At 41.1% G+C, this 15,470-nt stretch overlaps 2 protein-coding genes across 9 annotated transcripts in view; one reads left to right on the plus strand and one right to left on the minus strand.

The window, feature by feature from the left end:
- The window catches only part of ASPH (aspartate beta-hydroxylase), a 103,865-nt gene extending 97,574 nt beyond the window's left edge, over nt 1-6,291 (plus strand). For 2 of the 8 annotated variants that reach the window (XM_048938753.1, XM_048938755.1), the window contains one exon: nt 2,579-6,285. In XM_048938753.1, the coding sequence (XP_048794710.1) occupies nt 2,579-2,729 (151 nt within the window). In that variant the 3' untranslated portion in view covers nt 2,730-6,285. Of the gene's footprint in view, nt 1-2,578 lie in introns of all 8 variants that reach the window. The other 6 variants (XM_048938751.1, XM_048938754.1, XM_048938757.1 and 3 more) reach the window with 5 other exon arrangements.
- CLVS1 (clavesin 1) overlaps nt 5,566-15,470 on the minus strand; it is a 97,623-nt gene continuing 87,718 nt past the window's right edge. The window contains exon 6 of the mRNA XM_048938774.1: nt 5,566-7,533. Coding sequence (XP_048794731.1) covers nt 7,446-7,533 — 88 coding nt within the window. The 3' untranslated portion in view covers nt 5,566-7,445. The remainder of the gene's footprint in view (nt 7,534-15,470) is intronic.

A 15,470-nucleotide genomic window follows, 5' to 3' on the forward strand; every position in this document is an offset into this window, starting at 1 on the left:
GCTGTTTGGACTTTGTTTAATCAAAAATAAACATAAAAAAAATCAAAATAACAACAACCCCACAGTTCTTTACCACATAAAAACAATAATAATAGTAATACCAATGTAATTCTAGTGCAGTAGCAGAGAATCAGAGACTCAAGGCCAATATGACATAAAACATTTTTCCTATTGGATAACATTTTCCTAACATTTCCTATTGGATAGCTGACTCAGTAGCAGAAAAAAATACATGATCATACTTAAAACCTGCAGGAGATAATTATGTGGGCCTTCAATGTTCGTGTGCAAGGCAGTATGAATTTTTCAGTGTTATGCTGGTTGCCCTCTGTTGCTTAATGTATGTTTAAATTATCGTTTCAACTGAAATAATCCTATTTCAATTTCCACTTCCCTTCAGATCATTACAGAACAACCCCATAAATGTTGATAGCTAAGTTTTCCTTTGTTGACTTAAATGCTCAAAAATACCTAGATGACTTAGGAATCCAAATATCATCTTTCACAGATTATTTTTTTTTTTAACAGAAAGTTGTTTTCTATTTGAATGAACATAGTTGAATGAGCTAAGCAATTTATTTCCATCTTTGATGACAAGATCTTTGCTTCTTTATCATCACTACTGCTTACAGTTTCTAATTTCCTTTAGGGACAACAATGCTCAGGAACTGCTTTTCTTGTTGAAATACTTAATTATACATTCATAGTAGGATGGCGTTAGGAGGTAACATTGGTTGTTACTGATTTGACTGACTGTTATATCCCTTCAGATGAGACTCAATGAATAATCAAACAAATGCTTCTGTCTTTCTGCGATGTAAAATAAATTTGCTTTGCTTGTACCACTGCCTAACTTCATGATGGGCAAGCTATGTAATACACAACTGCCTACTTGTATCTAAGTGGAGTAGGCAAGACTGTGATCTGAAGGGCAGTGACAGTGTGATGACATTATCTCTAATGTTCTCTGCTCAGATGCTGATTTTTGCAGTAATAAGGCTTTAAGTCTCTTCAAAATTATGAATTCAGATCTCAACAGGCTGGAGAAGTGGGGGAAATGAAGCTTCATGAAGTTCAACAAAGGCAATCTGATAACAGATAACAGTATAGGCAGGGTGGGCACTGGATAGAAAGCAGCTTTACTGAAAAGGGCTAAGAGTCCTAGTAGGCATGTTGAACATGTGCTCTTGTGGTGGAAGGCTAACCTCACGCTGAATTACACTATTAGTAAGTGCATATGAATCAGTTTGAGGGAAGCAATTTTTTCCCTCTTCTGCATCCAAACACTGCATCTGTGTCTGGTTTGGGACACTTCTGTGCAAGAAAGTCATTGATAAGTTGAAGTGACTTCTGTGGAGGATGACCAAGAAAAAGCTGGACCGTGTGACACTTGAGAAGAGGTTCAGAGAGAGGTGATGCTCGTCATTGTAGATATTAAAAACTCCACTAGATGAGAACCTGAGCTATCTCATCTGGCTTCAACACTACATTCAGCTTTGCAATAAGTCTTGCTCTCAGCAGAGGCTTGGAACAGATGACCTTCTGAAGTTTCTTCCGACCTAAATTGTCCTGTGATTTTATACTTCATAAAACAGAAAGAAATGCAGATTCATAAACCAGTGATATTTCCCATCTCCATTTGCTCTTGCTGTGGCTTTTAAATCTGGCCATTGTCTTAATTTTTCAAACAATGGAGGTGCTTAAAAAATAAGCCGGTTTGTGTAAGTCATGTTTTCCTTTTTGGGCCTAACAGAGGTACAGGTCTTGGAAAGATTCCATTGTTACAACTTGGCTTTACTTATAACAGTGAACAGTAAGCCAGAGTACTTAGGTCCACTTCAGTGGTCTCTGCCTTAGTGGTATTTGGCAAGCAGAAGAGGTTTAAATTATGTGTTCTCATGCTTTCAGTTCAACGTTAACAGAATAACCTGACTCAATGCATGCTATAGCACTGCGACCTTCTTATGAAGAAAAATCTTTAGACTCTGTGCTTTGAATGGATTTATGGGATATGACTTATGTTCACTGAAATTATAAAGCAGGATCAGGACCTAATTGTGTTGTTCTGGTTTTCAGAGAAAAAAAAAAAAAAAAACAGATTTAAAGTAATTTATTTTCAAGCCATATTGCTCGTCACTCCATCAGTTTGCATTACTCATTGAGTGTATATCTAATTAGAAAAGAGGGAGAAGATTACTGTACCAGTATTAGGCCCCTGAGTTTGATGAACACTCCCAGCTTATTGGACTAAACTCATAAAAATTAAATAAATAACAAACATTGCAAATGTCTGAATATGTATGTGGGCACATGTGGCCATAACTAGGCAGAGGGAGAGAAAACAATCAATAATACAAAGCTTCTGATCTTAGACTGATCTTCCTGTAGTTTATTTCAATTAAATCTCTAGTACTCCAGTATATATACATTAGGTACTGAATTCATGACTGTGCAATATATAATGTTTAAGTGATAATGGTTCTCACATGTAGGAGAACATCCTCAGGGCTGATGTATAGCTTGCATGCGTCAAAGCACTTCAAATACTGCACTAAAGCATGTTCTTTTTGTGTTGCAGAACCTGGGAAGAAGGGAAAGTTCTTATTTTTGATGACTCTTTCGAGCACGAAGTGTGGCAGGATGCTGAAAGTTACCGTCTGATATTCATTGTTGATGTGTGGCACCCTGAGTTAACAGCACAACAGAGACGAACCCTTCCTGCTATTTAAGGGATTATATCTGATGTGAAGAGCCAGAGGAGTTTTAACCTGACAGAGTATGCAAATAGAAACATGCAGGGTTAATTTATACAGCATATGACGAATGCTAGTATTGTAAGGGTTAAAAGAGATAATGACATTCTACAATCACAGAGGACTTGAGTTTAAAAAACAGAAAGAAAAAAAAAAGCAAAAAAAAAAAAGCCATGTTTGTTTCATACTGATATAGCACTGATACGTATTGTTTTTCAGGCTGCAAGTCTGAGAATACAAATCTTGTCTGTCAAGGAGCAATACAGGTCTGAATTTTCAAGCTGAGGAATGTGCAGATGTTTTTACCATGCCTGTATGATGTGTTCAAAAACAGTCATCTACCTGCCTGGCCACGTTCAGGCACAAGGTTTGCAATAATACATCTGGGAAATACATCCCAGGCTTCTGTCTGCAAGCAGCACGTATGGTATTTATAGACACATGCATCCAATCAGCTTTGATAATCACTGTGCAGTTGTAGTGTTAACTGCTTTAGGTATAAAACATGTCCCTATGTTATCAACTCTAGATAATGTGAATGGGTTGTGTGTTTTGTTGTTTTTTCTACCTGAATAACTATTTTTCTAGCATAATTATGAACAGATCTTCTTCAATCAACCACTATTTTTAAAAATAATGTATATACAAAGTACATCTCTAGCTATAAGCATATATTTTACATTGTGCTGTAGCACAACAAAAGTAGTATATGAACAGATTTCATTTTGCCACCTGCGGCCTTCTCTTGCCTTCCTAGAAATGCAAACAGAAACTTGCATACTCCACTTCTTAGTAGAGCGTTGTCCTTCTAAAACAAAATAGTTCTCTTAGCAGGTAAACTTCAGTTTTGTAATGTGACTTTGGAAGACGTTGACTTGACCTAGTGGTGTTTTCCTTTTCTTGAAATGTATGGTACAATCCGGAAACAGCATAATTTACAGTATACTCTGTATTTGCTACCCAGAGTTTACTGTATGTTAAAAAGGCCTTATTTTTAAGAGAGAAATCCTGGATGTTTAAGCAGTTGGCTGGTCTTTTCGTTCCTCACTGTTTGATGGGAGATGGAAGGTGCAGAAGCCTCCACTGTTGATTTCTAAGAACACTAACAAAATGAACTAGAGTTTGCACAGATAATGTTTGAAACCAGCTGTTATCTACTCACCTGCAAAGCCAGCGGAGAGTGGATAGGTGTGCTAGGATGCTTGGGTCTGCTCAAGCTCATCAAGAGCAGTAGCATCACTAGTGAGGGTTGTGAGAGACAGGTACTAAGCAAGGAGACATTAGGGTTACTGAGTCTTCAGAGCTTTGGCCTCGTAGTTTAAAGGACACTGAAGAATTGTCTTATTTGCTTAATGTTCCGTGATTTTGTACTGCAGAGACTACATCATGGTGCCTAAGTATTGTAGGTATAAACAGCCCATGCTGCCTGATTGCCATATTTGCTAGGCAAAATATAGGCAGCAGCCTTGCATTCCCATAAATTGAATGCTTTTTCAGACTTTGTATTTTATTAAGAGATCTTGTAATGCCACGTAATGCATGACAATTGTACCATAAGCTGTTGTAACCCATTTCTGGAGGTGTGCACTTTAATTTCCTTTCTGGCTATTAAAAAATAAATAGAACACACACTGATAAGTCCTCTCTGATCAAGAGTCAGTTTTAGGTAGCAGTGGTAATTAGACTTTAACGTATTGTCCATATCAGCAATAACACAGAGTACCATCTGCTGTAAGGTGACAGTTCTCTGTGAATAATCATGGAAACTGAGAAAGATTTATAAGTTTCAAACTTTAGAAAATATAAAAGTACTTTTGGAGGCTTTACAAGAATTATGTATGAAACTGGAAATAATGTACTTTTTATATTAAGGAGTCGTAGTACAATAAGAAAAAAAGTAATGCTGGTAGTTGTTAAGTCGGGCTGTGCTTTGTATCTCCATACACTTATCCAGCAGTAGAAATTATAAACTATTTTGCTATTCTGTAAAATAAAGACATAGTTTGTAATGAAGTAATCAAGAACTGTTTAAACCAAAAATTAGCGGCTTAGGAATGCTTTTATTAATATTGCATTTTAGTTTCTATAGCACAGAGTGAACACTAAAGGAGTGGTAAAAACTTTGGAGCTTTATTTATAAGAAAACATGCTGTCCTGATTGTTCCTTTGAAGTCACATGCTTCATGTATACAGATTGCAATTGGCAAATAGATCAAAGTTATCTACCTAGAATGTGCATGTGCCTGAGTGGCACTGTTCATTAAACTGTGTAGTGACATATTGACCGTCTGATATCTTAAGTGCCTTGAATGTGACAAGGTTTCTTGTGAATAGCTGCTGCAGCACTGAAGTGATTCTGCTCTCTGCCTACCTGTCAAGGAGCTTAGAGCATCTCTTTTTGTTAGATTCATTTATTGGATTAGATACATAAATGGTGAATATATATATATATAGTGAAACACAGGAAGTAGGCAGTGAATAAGTAGTATGTTATTTTAGTTATTCCTCTTTACCATCCAGTATTTCATGTTGTAAAAGCTTTTTATACATTGGAAATACCAACGGATGAAGTGAATTGAAATGCTTTTCAGATTGAGCACTATTGCAATTTAAATGTTTCATTCTTCAGCTGTGTTTACAGAGGAAATGGCAGCACAGGGCATTTGTAAGGTAGTAAGTACATACTTGAATGAGCAGTGTAGGCCGTTACAAAGATTCAGTGGCAGTGGAGATAAGTGTATTAACAGAGAAAAATTGCAAACCAAAGTATTTCTTCACTAATGCTGCAGTGTAGTAGGTGTCTGCCTTGGTGTTGTTTTGTTTGTTTGTTTGTTTTATGTATGTTTGATTTACATTATGCTTTAAGCAAGCTTGCTCTGACCAATCCAGATGTCTGAGAGTCTTCATGAGCCTTGGGGAAAGGGGGAGCTGTGTCCAGTCTCAGCTTTCTGTAGTGGGTATATAATAATAATGCCATAGGGTAGAGGAATGGAAAAAAAAACGACAAAGGTAAATGGGCTCAGTCATTTGTTTAATGTCCCTGCAAGACTCAGAGTGTTTGCTGCTTTTTCTGACTCCTTTGCTGGGAACATTCACTGCCCTAAAGACTCTCTACTGTGGAGACCAGGCCTTGCCCCAGTAACACACCGCTACAGAGGAAGGTTACTGTGAATGAGACTGTCCTGTACACATACAAGCAGGTACAACCTAGTTGTGTTAATGGGATCTGTAGGATATCTTTTCTGCCTTGTGCAAGTGTAACAGGCTGTGAATGAAGGCAGTCTTTGTTACTCCATTTGTTAGGGATGACCATTTCCAGCTGACCCAGGCCACCACGTTCAGAGCATTGCTTATGAATCTGGTGGATCTTCCAGAGCTGTATGAAAAACTTGTGCAGCCCGTGAGTTATCATCTCATTTTATATATGTATGGTTTATGCAGTTATCTTTGATATGTTGGTGCCAACCACATGTTCTAGGAACTGTCAATGCATGGCAATTAAATTGAAGACAAAAAGCATGTATGGTGGTTGTAACTGTTTTAGGAAATAAAGTCACTGCTCATGCAATTTGATAACAATTTTTCTTTTATTTCTTTAATCTGATTTCCATTTCAATGAAGGGATGGGACTCTTCTTGCAAATAGAGCAAAGAGAAAGATAGCAAACTGATCTTTGGCATTTCAGTTCTTCTGTTTGTCCACATTTCCTTCTAGCAGAAGCCTGTACTGAGTAATTAATTCTAAGTTTTCCTTTCTCATTTTAACCATGGCCCGCATCTGCAGTCAGCATTCCCTTCTGGCTACACCTTTAAGTGACTGCAGGAGGAGAGGGGGATAAATGGTTCTGCAGAGCTTTTATTTGAGGTTGGGACTTAAATGAAAAATCTGAATGAGCCATTAATCACTGGTGAATGTGTCCGGTGGGTCTCCCTGGCACCCCCTCGCATACACGCACGCACGTCTAATGGGTTCCCGAGTCGCCTGTGGAAAAACATGTTGTTAGAATTAAATAATTGCATTCCAAATTGTCTGTATCTGCCTCCCACACAGCTCATTCCACTTAGCTGACAGTTTTGTAAGGGTTTCAGAAGTTAAGAATCCTTTTTGCTAGATACTGAAATAAGTGACCCTCCCTAAAAGCAATATGGATGAGGCAATTGCAAAGTGTCACGTTGTACGGCATTATGCTGGCACTGATTTTTACGTTTTTAATACAAAATCCTTCTGCAGATCTGAAACACACTGTAGATAATGATGTTTCTGCCCTCTGAGCCACACTGAACAGTGCAGACTTTAAAGATGCTTTGCTTTAATACACCTTTAACCTTAGCTTCTATAAAATTGAGCGTCCCTACTGGAGGCTTCAGGAAAACTTCTACTGACACACACTGGTTTCTTTAAAAGGAGAGGGCAGTCCCATCATTTCCAATTTTTTAATGCCAGAAGTCCAAAAAGGAAAGAAGACAAAAATCTTTACATGTGGACAGACCCCCACTGTGTCTTCCTTCGCACCCTGTGTCAATAGAAAGGCTGTTCAGCGTTGGCTGCATGGACAGGTGGCTGGTGGCTCTTGTTACTCGCTCAAGAAAGATGAAGGACTTGTTCTCAAGCGAAACGCGTGTGAATGCGTATCGTGTGCTCGGTGGTTTCTGGGTGGGTGGGGTCTGGATGTCTGCAGACAGCATGTGGGGCTTAGTCCAGGGCCAGCAGTGGCTGGGTGTTCTCGCTTTCCCCCAGGTCCTCGTGCTTCAGCGTGCCGGCTTCCACCACCGACTGGGACCTGAAAGGAAGAACAGGGACGTGCCAGTGAGGGCTGCTGCAGAAACACTCCCTGTCCTGCAATCCCTTTGCTTCGCTTTGCTTCATCATTTTTGCTTTTGGCCATTTTCTCCTCCATAGCTTTGAATTTGTTTACTCCAGACTATGTAAGAAATTGGAGATGCGATCCTTTAAATGTGAATAAAAAGTGACTCCTTAATTATTTCAAGTGCTGTCAAAATATTTAGTGCTTAGCTACTATCCATGATGCTGAATGCACACAGCAAAGTGAAGGTCTGCTGCTGAGGTACCATGGGATCTGTTGGTGCTTCTTGTCCTCCTGGACAACGTCATTCTGCTCCTGCTTACTTTGCACCAATAAAATAACACGAGTGCTCACGGGAGTGAGTCTCAGCTCATGCTTGTTACAAATCTTGAGACCATCAAGTACATTAATCACGTTTTACTGATGAGGAGATCTAAGGGCAGAACTTCCCTGAGTTGCCTAGCTCAATGAAGAAAGCAGCACTAATGTGATACATGGGAGCTTCTGGTGTGCCCATTCCTGCCATTTATCTTTATCTCCTCATCTACACCCTTGAAGGAGAATCTTGTTCAGGGACAGTTAATTTTAAATTCATTTCTATCTTCAAGGTGGGAAACATAGTTTATCCATTGCTTCTAATGAGGAGAAATAAAATTAAAAAAAAAAAAAAGCAGAACAAATGAGTGAGAAAGTGGAGCGTGGAGATTTCTGGCAGTGACAAAAGCTGAATGGGTTTAACCTAATGGGAAAATTCAAGAAGATTTCATTTTCTGTGGCCTGTGTGCTCCTGAGTTTGCCTACTGAGCTATGGAAGGAGGAACTGATGAGTACGTGGCAGAGATTCATTATCCTTTATTTTCTCTGCTTCAGGCTGAGAATTGCCTCCCAGTTTGTAGTCAGCAACGAGTTTTAGAGCGAAATCACTCTCTGGATCGGGAACTTTTCCAAAGGCAGCAGGAGCGAGCATTTGCATGTGGCATAATATCATTTTAAAGAGCCAGTTTTGTCATGGATAGCTTTTAGAACTAGGGATAACTTATTACTTTTGGGATGTGCCTGTAGTTCCCATTTGATCATTATAGTAACCTTGGTTTAAGCATCAGCTATTTTATGAGATTAGAGATCGCTTCTCTTTTGATAAGCATCATTAATAAATTGTGTCCTGTTGTACTATAGCACTTGATCACCAATGAATACTGTGACTGTGAATATCTTGTATAATTATTTTTCTTATGCCTGAAGCTTCTATGAAAGCAGTCTCCAAGAGAAAAGATGATTTGCAATAGGCAATGTTACGTAAAGCATTTCAGTCTGACCAGGAATTACATTTTGCTGTGGGGACCATGACAAATACTTTTTGAAAAAAGGCTCCCTGTATGTATCTAACACACATTTTGTCTGAGAAAGCATCACCGCTCTGTGTATGGGCAAGTTTACACAGTATTAGTATCTTTCTATGTTGGCTGTATTATTAAAGCTAGTACTCAAACTAGGTTTCTGTTTTAATAGCAATGCTGACCATTTTGACTGCATTGCCATTTTTTTCCTTCACTGATGCATTATCCTGTAATAAAGAAATTCATGGAAATAAATCCTCCATGTCCTTGTGTATTACTGAACCCTGCAAATGAAAGTTCCCTGTGATCCTCACACTTGAAGGCTGGGGAATCCTACTAAGTTGTAACTGCTGCATGTCCTCAACCACACTGGGGCTGCCTGGCTTGAGTCTGGCCTTGCACAACGTTCCCTATGCTGTATCTTGCATGCCAGCAGACACTGCATCTCATACACTTAGAGCTGAGATGATGTTAAAACTTACAAGCTGCTATCTGGTTTGAATTAGGTGATGCCTACAGCTAGATCAGGTTGCTCAGAGTCCCGTCCAGCCTCACCTTGGATATCTCCAGGAATGAGACATCTATCACCTCTCTGGGCAACCTGTCCCAGTATTTCGCTACTCCTACTGTAGAAAACTTATGTCTAGTCTAAATCTCCACTCTCTTCTGATAAATTTTTGTCTGTTGACATCAGGTGCAACAGTTGTCATGATTTCTTATACAATGTTTGCTATGTATCATGGCCACAACTGTCACACACTGTATTACTTTCAGTACTCATGTGCCACAGCTTTGGCCCTATAAATGAAATATCTGAATTCAAAACCTGGCTTTCCTCCTTTCTCCACTAAATCTTCCTAACAACCAGTCTGGAAGATGTTTGGGTGCAGAGGATTTGGTTGAGTTAAAATTTAATACAAGTAGGCAACTGCTTGTATCACACAGATGAGGTCCCTGGGCTGGCAAACTCTCTGCTCTGCCCATCTTTAACACAGTACAAGCAGGAGACCTGGCTCCTGCAAAAATACGAGATCACTGTGGGCTAGAAGCCAAGTCTGAAGGAATGAACAGATGAGTCAATGCCCATAAACTTTCCCAGCCGAGTTTCCCAGTCTAGTTAGCTTTGCTTGGGAGAGCAAAATGAAAATGGAAAAAAGAATTCTCAGTCTCACTTCTGAGACATAAGTATCATCTGAGTGTGCTCCATTTAATGTGTCAATCAAAGCTCTCATGGTGTTTTTACTGTTCAGCAAGAATATTTGGAATACTGGAAAATCAACACTATCCAGCTGTTTCTCCAGCAGGCCAACCATATATTTCAAATGACAGCACCGCACGTTGGTATGTACATCCATATCTTTGAGAGCAGATGGCTTTGTGTGTGTGTGGTCATTTTAATGCTACTCCCTCAAATTCAGTCAAAATAAAACCTTAATAAAACTCAAATGCAGGCTTTTGAGATGCATTGATTTCAGACGGCTCTTGTCAGAGTACAGATGAAGTGAATCACCTCACAGGGACAGACATCTGCTGGGTATCGCTTTTGTTTCCCATAAGAAATAAAACACTGAACCCCTGCTCTGAGCTAATAATAATTGCCAGCACATTGGCACATGATTGCTTTTAAAGACAGAGAGCCCTCAGTTCTCTGATCCTTCATTTCGTGCCTTCCATCACAGCAAGGTGGATGTGCTGCAGCCCACAGGAGCAAGGACACCCTCTGTGTGTTCTGTGCTTCCTTTGGAGGCTTTTGCGGAGAGGGAAGGAGGGTGGCTATTTTTTCCCCAAGTGCAGGAAGCTTCCAGCTCTCAGCATGACATGCTGCAGCCGATCAATCAGATCCCATTGTGTGACTCTATTCATCTACCTCTCACCTCCCATCTGCTCATTTCCCACTAATTCCCTTTCCATTTCAGCAGCACCTCAGGGCTGCTCATCTCCCAATTATTCATTCTCTTTACGGAGCATGAAAAGCAGAGAAAACACTTTTTTAAAAATCACACCTATGGGTTTTCATACTGTCGAGGTCTGAGGGGCACTTCTCTCTGCCTTCCTCCCTCTTTTTGGTGCAGGGCCCAGCACCCCAGGGCATGGTTTACAACACACCCCAAGGGCTTGCCTTCATTAAGGGGAGAAATTATTTTTTCTTGCTTGTTACAGAAACAATGCAGATGTGTTGACATGAATTAAGAGTGATAGAAAGTCCTTTTTTGGCTGGTGGGGCAGAGCTGAGCTGGCTCAAAGCAATCTGCCAACGCAATGGGTCAAGGGGCAAATCAGCATGAATCTCCTAGTCTAATCTTGCTCTCATAGAAACATAATCATTAAGGTTGGAAAAGACCTCTAAGATCATCTAGTTCAAAGTCCAACCCATCCCCACCAAGTCCACTAACCCATGTCCCTCAGTTCCACATCTATACCATTCCTGAAAACCTCCAAGGACGGAGTCTCCACCACTTTCCTGGGCAGTCTGTTCCAATTCTTGAAGATTTTTTTCCTAATATCTAACGCGGTGCAACTTAAGGCCACTACCACTCATCCTACCTTCCAGCCCCATGTCATACAGCAAAAGCAGCTCCCAGATCCTACATCACAAGTTCTGTGTCCCTTCAAAATGACAGCAACCTTGCTGAGGCACTTTTAGGCTGGAAATTCAAGCAGTGCTACAAGAGGAAAACTCAGATGGTGGGAGCAGCAGACATTCAGCCATATGTATGGGGATGATGCAACCTCTCATTGTGGCCCTGCCCCAGTAGCACGCACTGTGCTGACACAGAGGGCCCCTTCCTCACTCAGTGCTCAGGGCAGACACTGCCAAGCTGGTAAGTGGTGATTTATTGTGCTTTCTTCTAGAAGTTTGGTGTGACAGATTTCCTGCCTATTATTCAAGCCCTACTCTGAAGACAGCCTTTGTTAATTCCCTCCTGAGCTCTTCCAGGGAGTTCATCTGCACAGCACTTGTGCGCCTCTTAACTGCTAATTCATTTGCTACTATAACACTGCTGTGAGGATTTTTTTTTAATTTCCATTTTGTGCATGAAGGACAGAAGTGAGTTGAGAGTCCAGTTGTGCCCCTTTCCCAGTGCTGGGGCTCTGAATTTGCAGGGTTCCCAGCAATATGCAGCAGTTCCTGTAACTGAACTACACCTCCCATTGATGGCAGCTGCAGGTGAGCGCTGAGTACTTCTGGAAATTAGACCCAGAGTCTGTATTTTGGCAGGCTGAGAAGCAGCAGTGTGCAATCTCACCATCTGTGCAAGGTTTGATTCAAGAAATTTGCCAAGACTACATGAAGGGCAAGCAGCACCCGCTTCTCCAGGCTGTGCCGAAGGACTGCTCCTGGTCCCACAGTACTCCCCATAGGCAACCCCGTTCCCTTGCCAGCTAGGAGTGCTTCCTGGCCCAGCTGCCTCCAGCCTTTTCCATCTGCCCTGTGGCTCTCACCCCAGTCACTCCAGTTCCCAGCTAGGCTTGCTGCTGAGTCTTTGTCTCCAGTTCTGCCTGCAGCAGGGAGGATGCAGCCTGGGAACACGGGTGCAGTCTGCCTACTCCCAGCTCTGGATCCTGCTGCAGCCTGGCCTAGAGCAAGACAAGCTGAGATCACAAGTAAAGGGTATAATTACAAGAACCCTTTGCACCCCATGGCCTGGACAGGAGCTGCACACTGTGGGCCCTGAACCATCAGCTGGAGCTGAACAGGTTTATTTGTGCTGAGAGGCCAAGTTAAAGCATGAGGCAATCCTTGGGGTCGTTAAACGCCAAAATTAAATATGTTTCTACAGAGCACGTGTGAATTGCTTTTTCAAAGGCTTGTAACTCAGCCAGATGTAGATGGATTTCCACAAGGCAGCAAAAGACATAAGCAGTGTAAAACCATTTGTTTTATGAAGTGTCATGTCTCTAATCTAAACTACTAAACTTCAGGCAAATTTATAGCTAGCTGAAGAAATAATTTACAGTGCAATATTTTAGGCAGCTTGAATGGCATCAGTTCTGCAGTTCCCACCTCCAGCCTGTGTTTGTGAGCCCTTGCATTGAACGCTAGCAACCAAGGGCTGCTAACAGATGGAAACCATGCTGTGGATACCCCTGGGGAGCAGCCTACTGCCTGTCCTGTCCCAGGGACAGGGGTCACGTCCACGTGCCTGTCTACCTCCCAAGGAAAGTGCTTAATACAACAGTGAGTATAAATTTCATGCCGTAAGTCTTCTGTAATGAGCAATAGAACAGAAATCTTACACAGAGTATTTCCCTTTTCCTTCAACAAATGTGGAGCAGTCTGTCTCAGCTACAAACAGAGCACCCAGGTGCCATCCATGGGCAGTGAGAAGCTTTCACACATTTTCATATGGATTTTTATTTGCTGGTATTTTACTGCTTCTGCAGTAAATTGGTGCTGACTGTGAACTAGCATAAAACATGACCCATAAAAGCAGAAACATATGGTGAAGGCACATTAAGGTCACACCAAGGATAACAGCTAGAAAGGTCTGCCTTGCACAGCCCAGCTGGGCATATGGAGGAACCCATCTGAATAAATAAAAGCCTTACTTAAGTCACCCCCACCAGTAGCCCTTTCTGGGTCTGAAAATGTTCCACTCGGCATTGGTGTGTACCAATGGTGGGACCCCTCCCTCTGGGAGTAGGATCCTGTTTCTGAGAATAAACAATGTGTTTCAGCAAAAAGTTTCTTTGAAAATCAGTCTGTCTGATAACCCCCACACCAGGCAGCAACAATGACAAACTTTAATCTGTACTTTAAAATCCTTTACTTCTAATCTAGGACATAAAACTCTACATATTCTGATTTCAACAATACATGGTAAAGCAATGCAAGTGATTTTTTAGCTGTGTTTCCAAAGTGCCTGGTATGGGGGTTTTGATGAACCATAGGAAAGGCCATTGCATCTTTAAGTGCTCAAAAGTACTTCACAGCTGGGAAAATTAATGGTGTCTTGATGCATGAATTGTGTATTTCACACTAATGTGTTTGGCTTGAAACTCAAAAAGTTTTATCTTAATTCTGGATTTCCTGAGTGTTTAACATGCTTTATTTGTGATAACAGTAGGAAACTATTCAAGAATTGAGTTTCTTAGCATCATCCCCAGTCACTAGATTGATCTCTCCAATGGCACGTGTGCTCATGATGGTCAGGTGCCCAAATAGATACTGGCTTGCTATTCCCACTCAGCTGGCCAAGATGAAATGCCCTGTTGGCACAGTGATAGGTTGTGAGCCGTCTCAAGTCCCTAACTGCTGGGCTCAGCCACACTCTATAACTATCCATTAGGCTGCACACTCAGATAAAGCCTCCAGCTGTTCCCAAAAACAACAGTTCATCAACAAAAGCCAGCACGCACACTACAGACAAATGCTTTGCTTTTGTGTGAGCTCCCTGTTGGCTGCACCAGCTCAAGGCTGACCATCAGGGCTCACAGGAGGTTTGGCTGCAGCTGAAAGGGAGGTGATTTCCTTCCCCGTGCTCTGAATTTTCACACCATTTGCATTGCTCTCAAATCTCATGGCTCACAAGTGGCAGGTGCTCCGCATGGATGCAGAAGAGATGATCCAAGACAGGGGAAGGGTCTTTTGCTATTGCTGCTCATGCAGTTGTAAAAGGGATATGGCTGAGCTTTCAGATTGAACTGATATTGCTACTACTGTATCAGTGCTAGTTTCTGCATTTATTACATTACCAATTTCAATCTTTACTGAGCTGAATTTTAATTAAACGGATATATTCCGGATGGATTTTGTTATTGTTGGTTGTTTTTTTTTCTCTCCCTGGCCATTAAGACTCATTATCTGGAGTCATCAGCTGTTTTCCTTTGTTTCCCATCTGTTCATGCAGTACTTGGATTCTGGGACTCTTCCCAGGGTGTGAGATAATTTCTGCAGATGGGAGTGCAATTTCCAGTGTTTTGAATTTTCCCCAAAGGGGTTTCATGTGGCCACTGGTGGAAAAATGACAATTGTAATGGTTTTGATTAAAGATTTTCCTTATTACAGAAACTCGTCAAATCTCACCATGTTTAAGATCATGCTGCTAGCTAGAGTCAGTGGCATTTTCTTCAAAGATGATTTTCAGTGCCTTCTCTATCTACGAAGACTCCATTCTCCAAAGCAAGGAAGGATTCTTTTTTGAAAACAAATCTTGTACAATTTCACATCATAGGGAGAAAATGCACTTGTTTGTGGTTGTTGAGAAATAGCAACTGCGCGTCCTTGCTGTTAACAGAAGCAGAAACTGGAAACTAATGAGACTTTGAGGGGCAGGTCTGGTCTTGTGTGACCTCTGGTAACCACCTCACATCAGACCTTTAACTTGTGCATCAGCGAGGTTGTCATATCCAAAACCTACAGTAGCTCAGTCCTCTGAAGTCAAGCAAACCTCCTCCTCTAATTTCTAGCCAAAGTATACTTCTGTCAGCCTATTCCCACTTGATCTCATGCCAAAGTCCTACTTCTCCATGAATAGCTGTTCTCTCTCCCTGGTTTTTATTTCCTCCGGTGTTTCCATTTCAACTTTTGTTCTGAGAGGACAAAGATGTCACTGTTTTCTATTGTTTCTTATC

This window comes from Lagopus muta, chromosome 3 (assembly GCF_023343835.1).
Source record: "Lagopus muta isolate bLagMut1 chromosome 3, bLagMut1 primary, whole genome shotgun sequence".
Classification (NCBI taxonomy): domain Eukaryota; kingdom Metazoa; phylum Chordata; class Aves; order Galliformes; family Phasianidae; genus Lagopus; species Lagopus muta.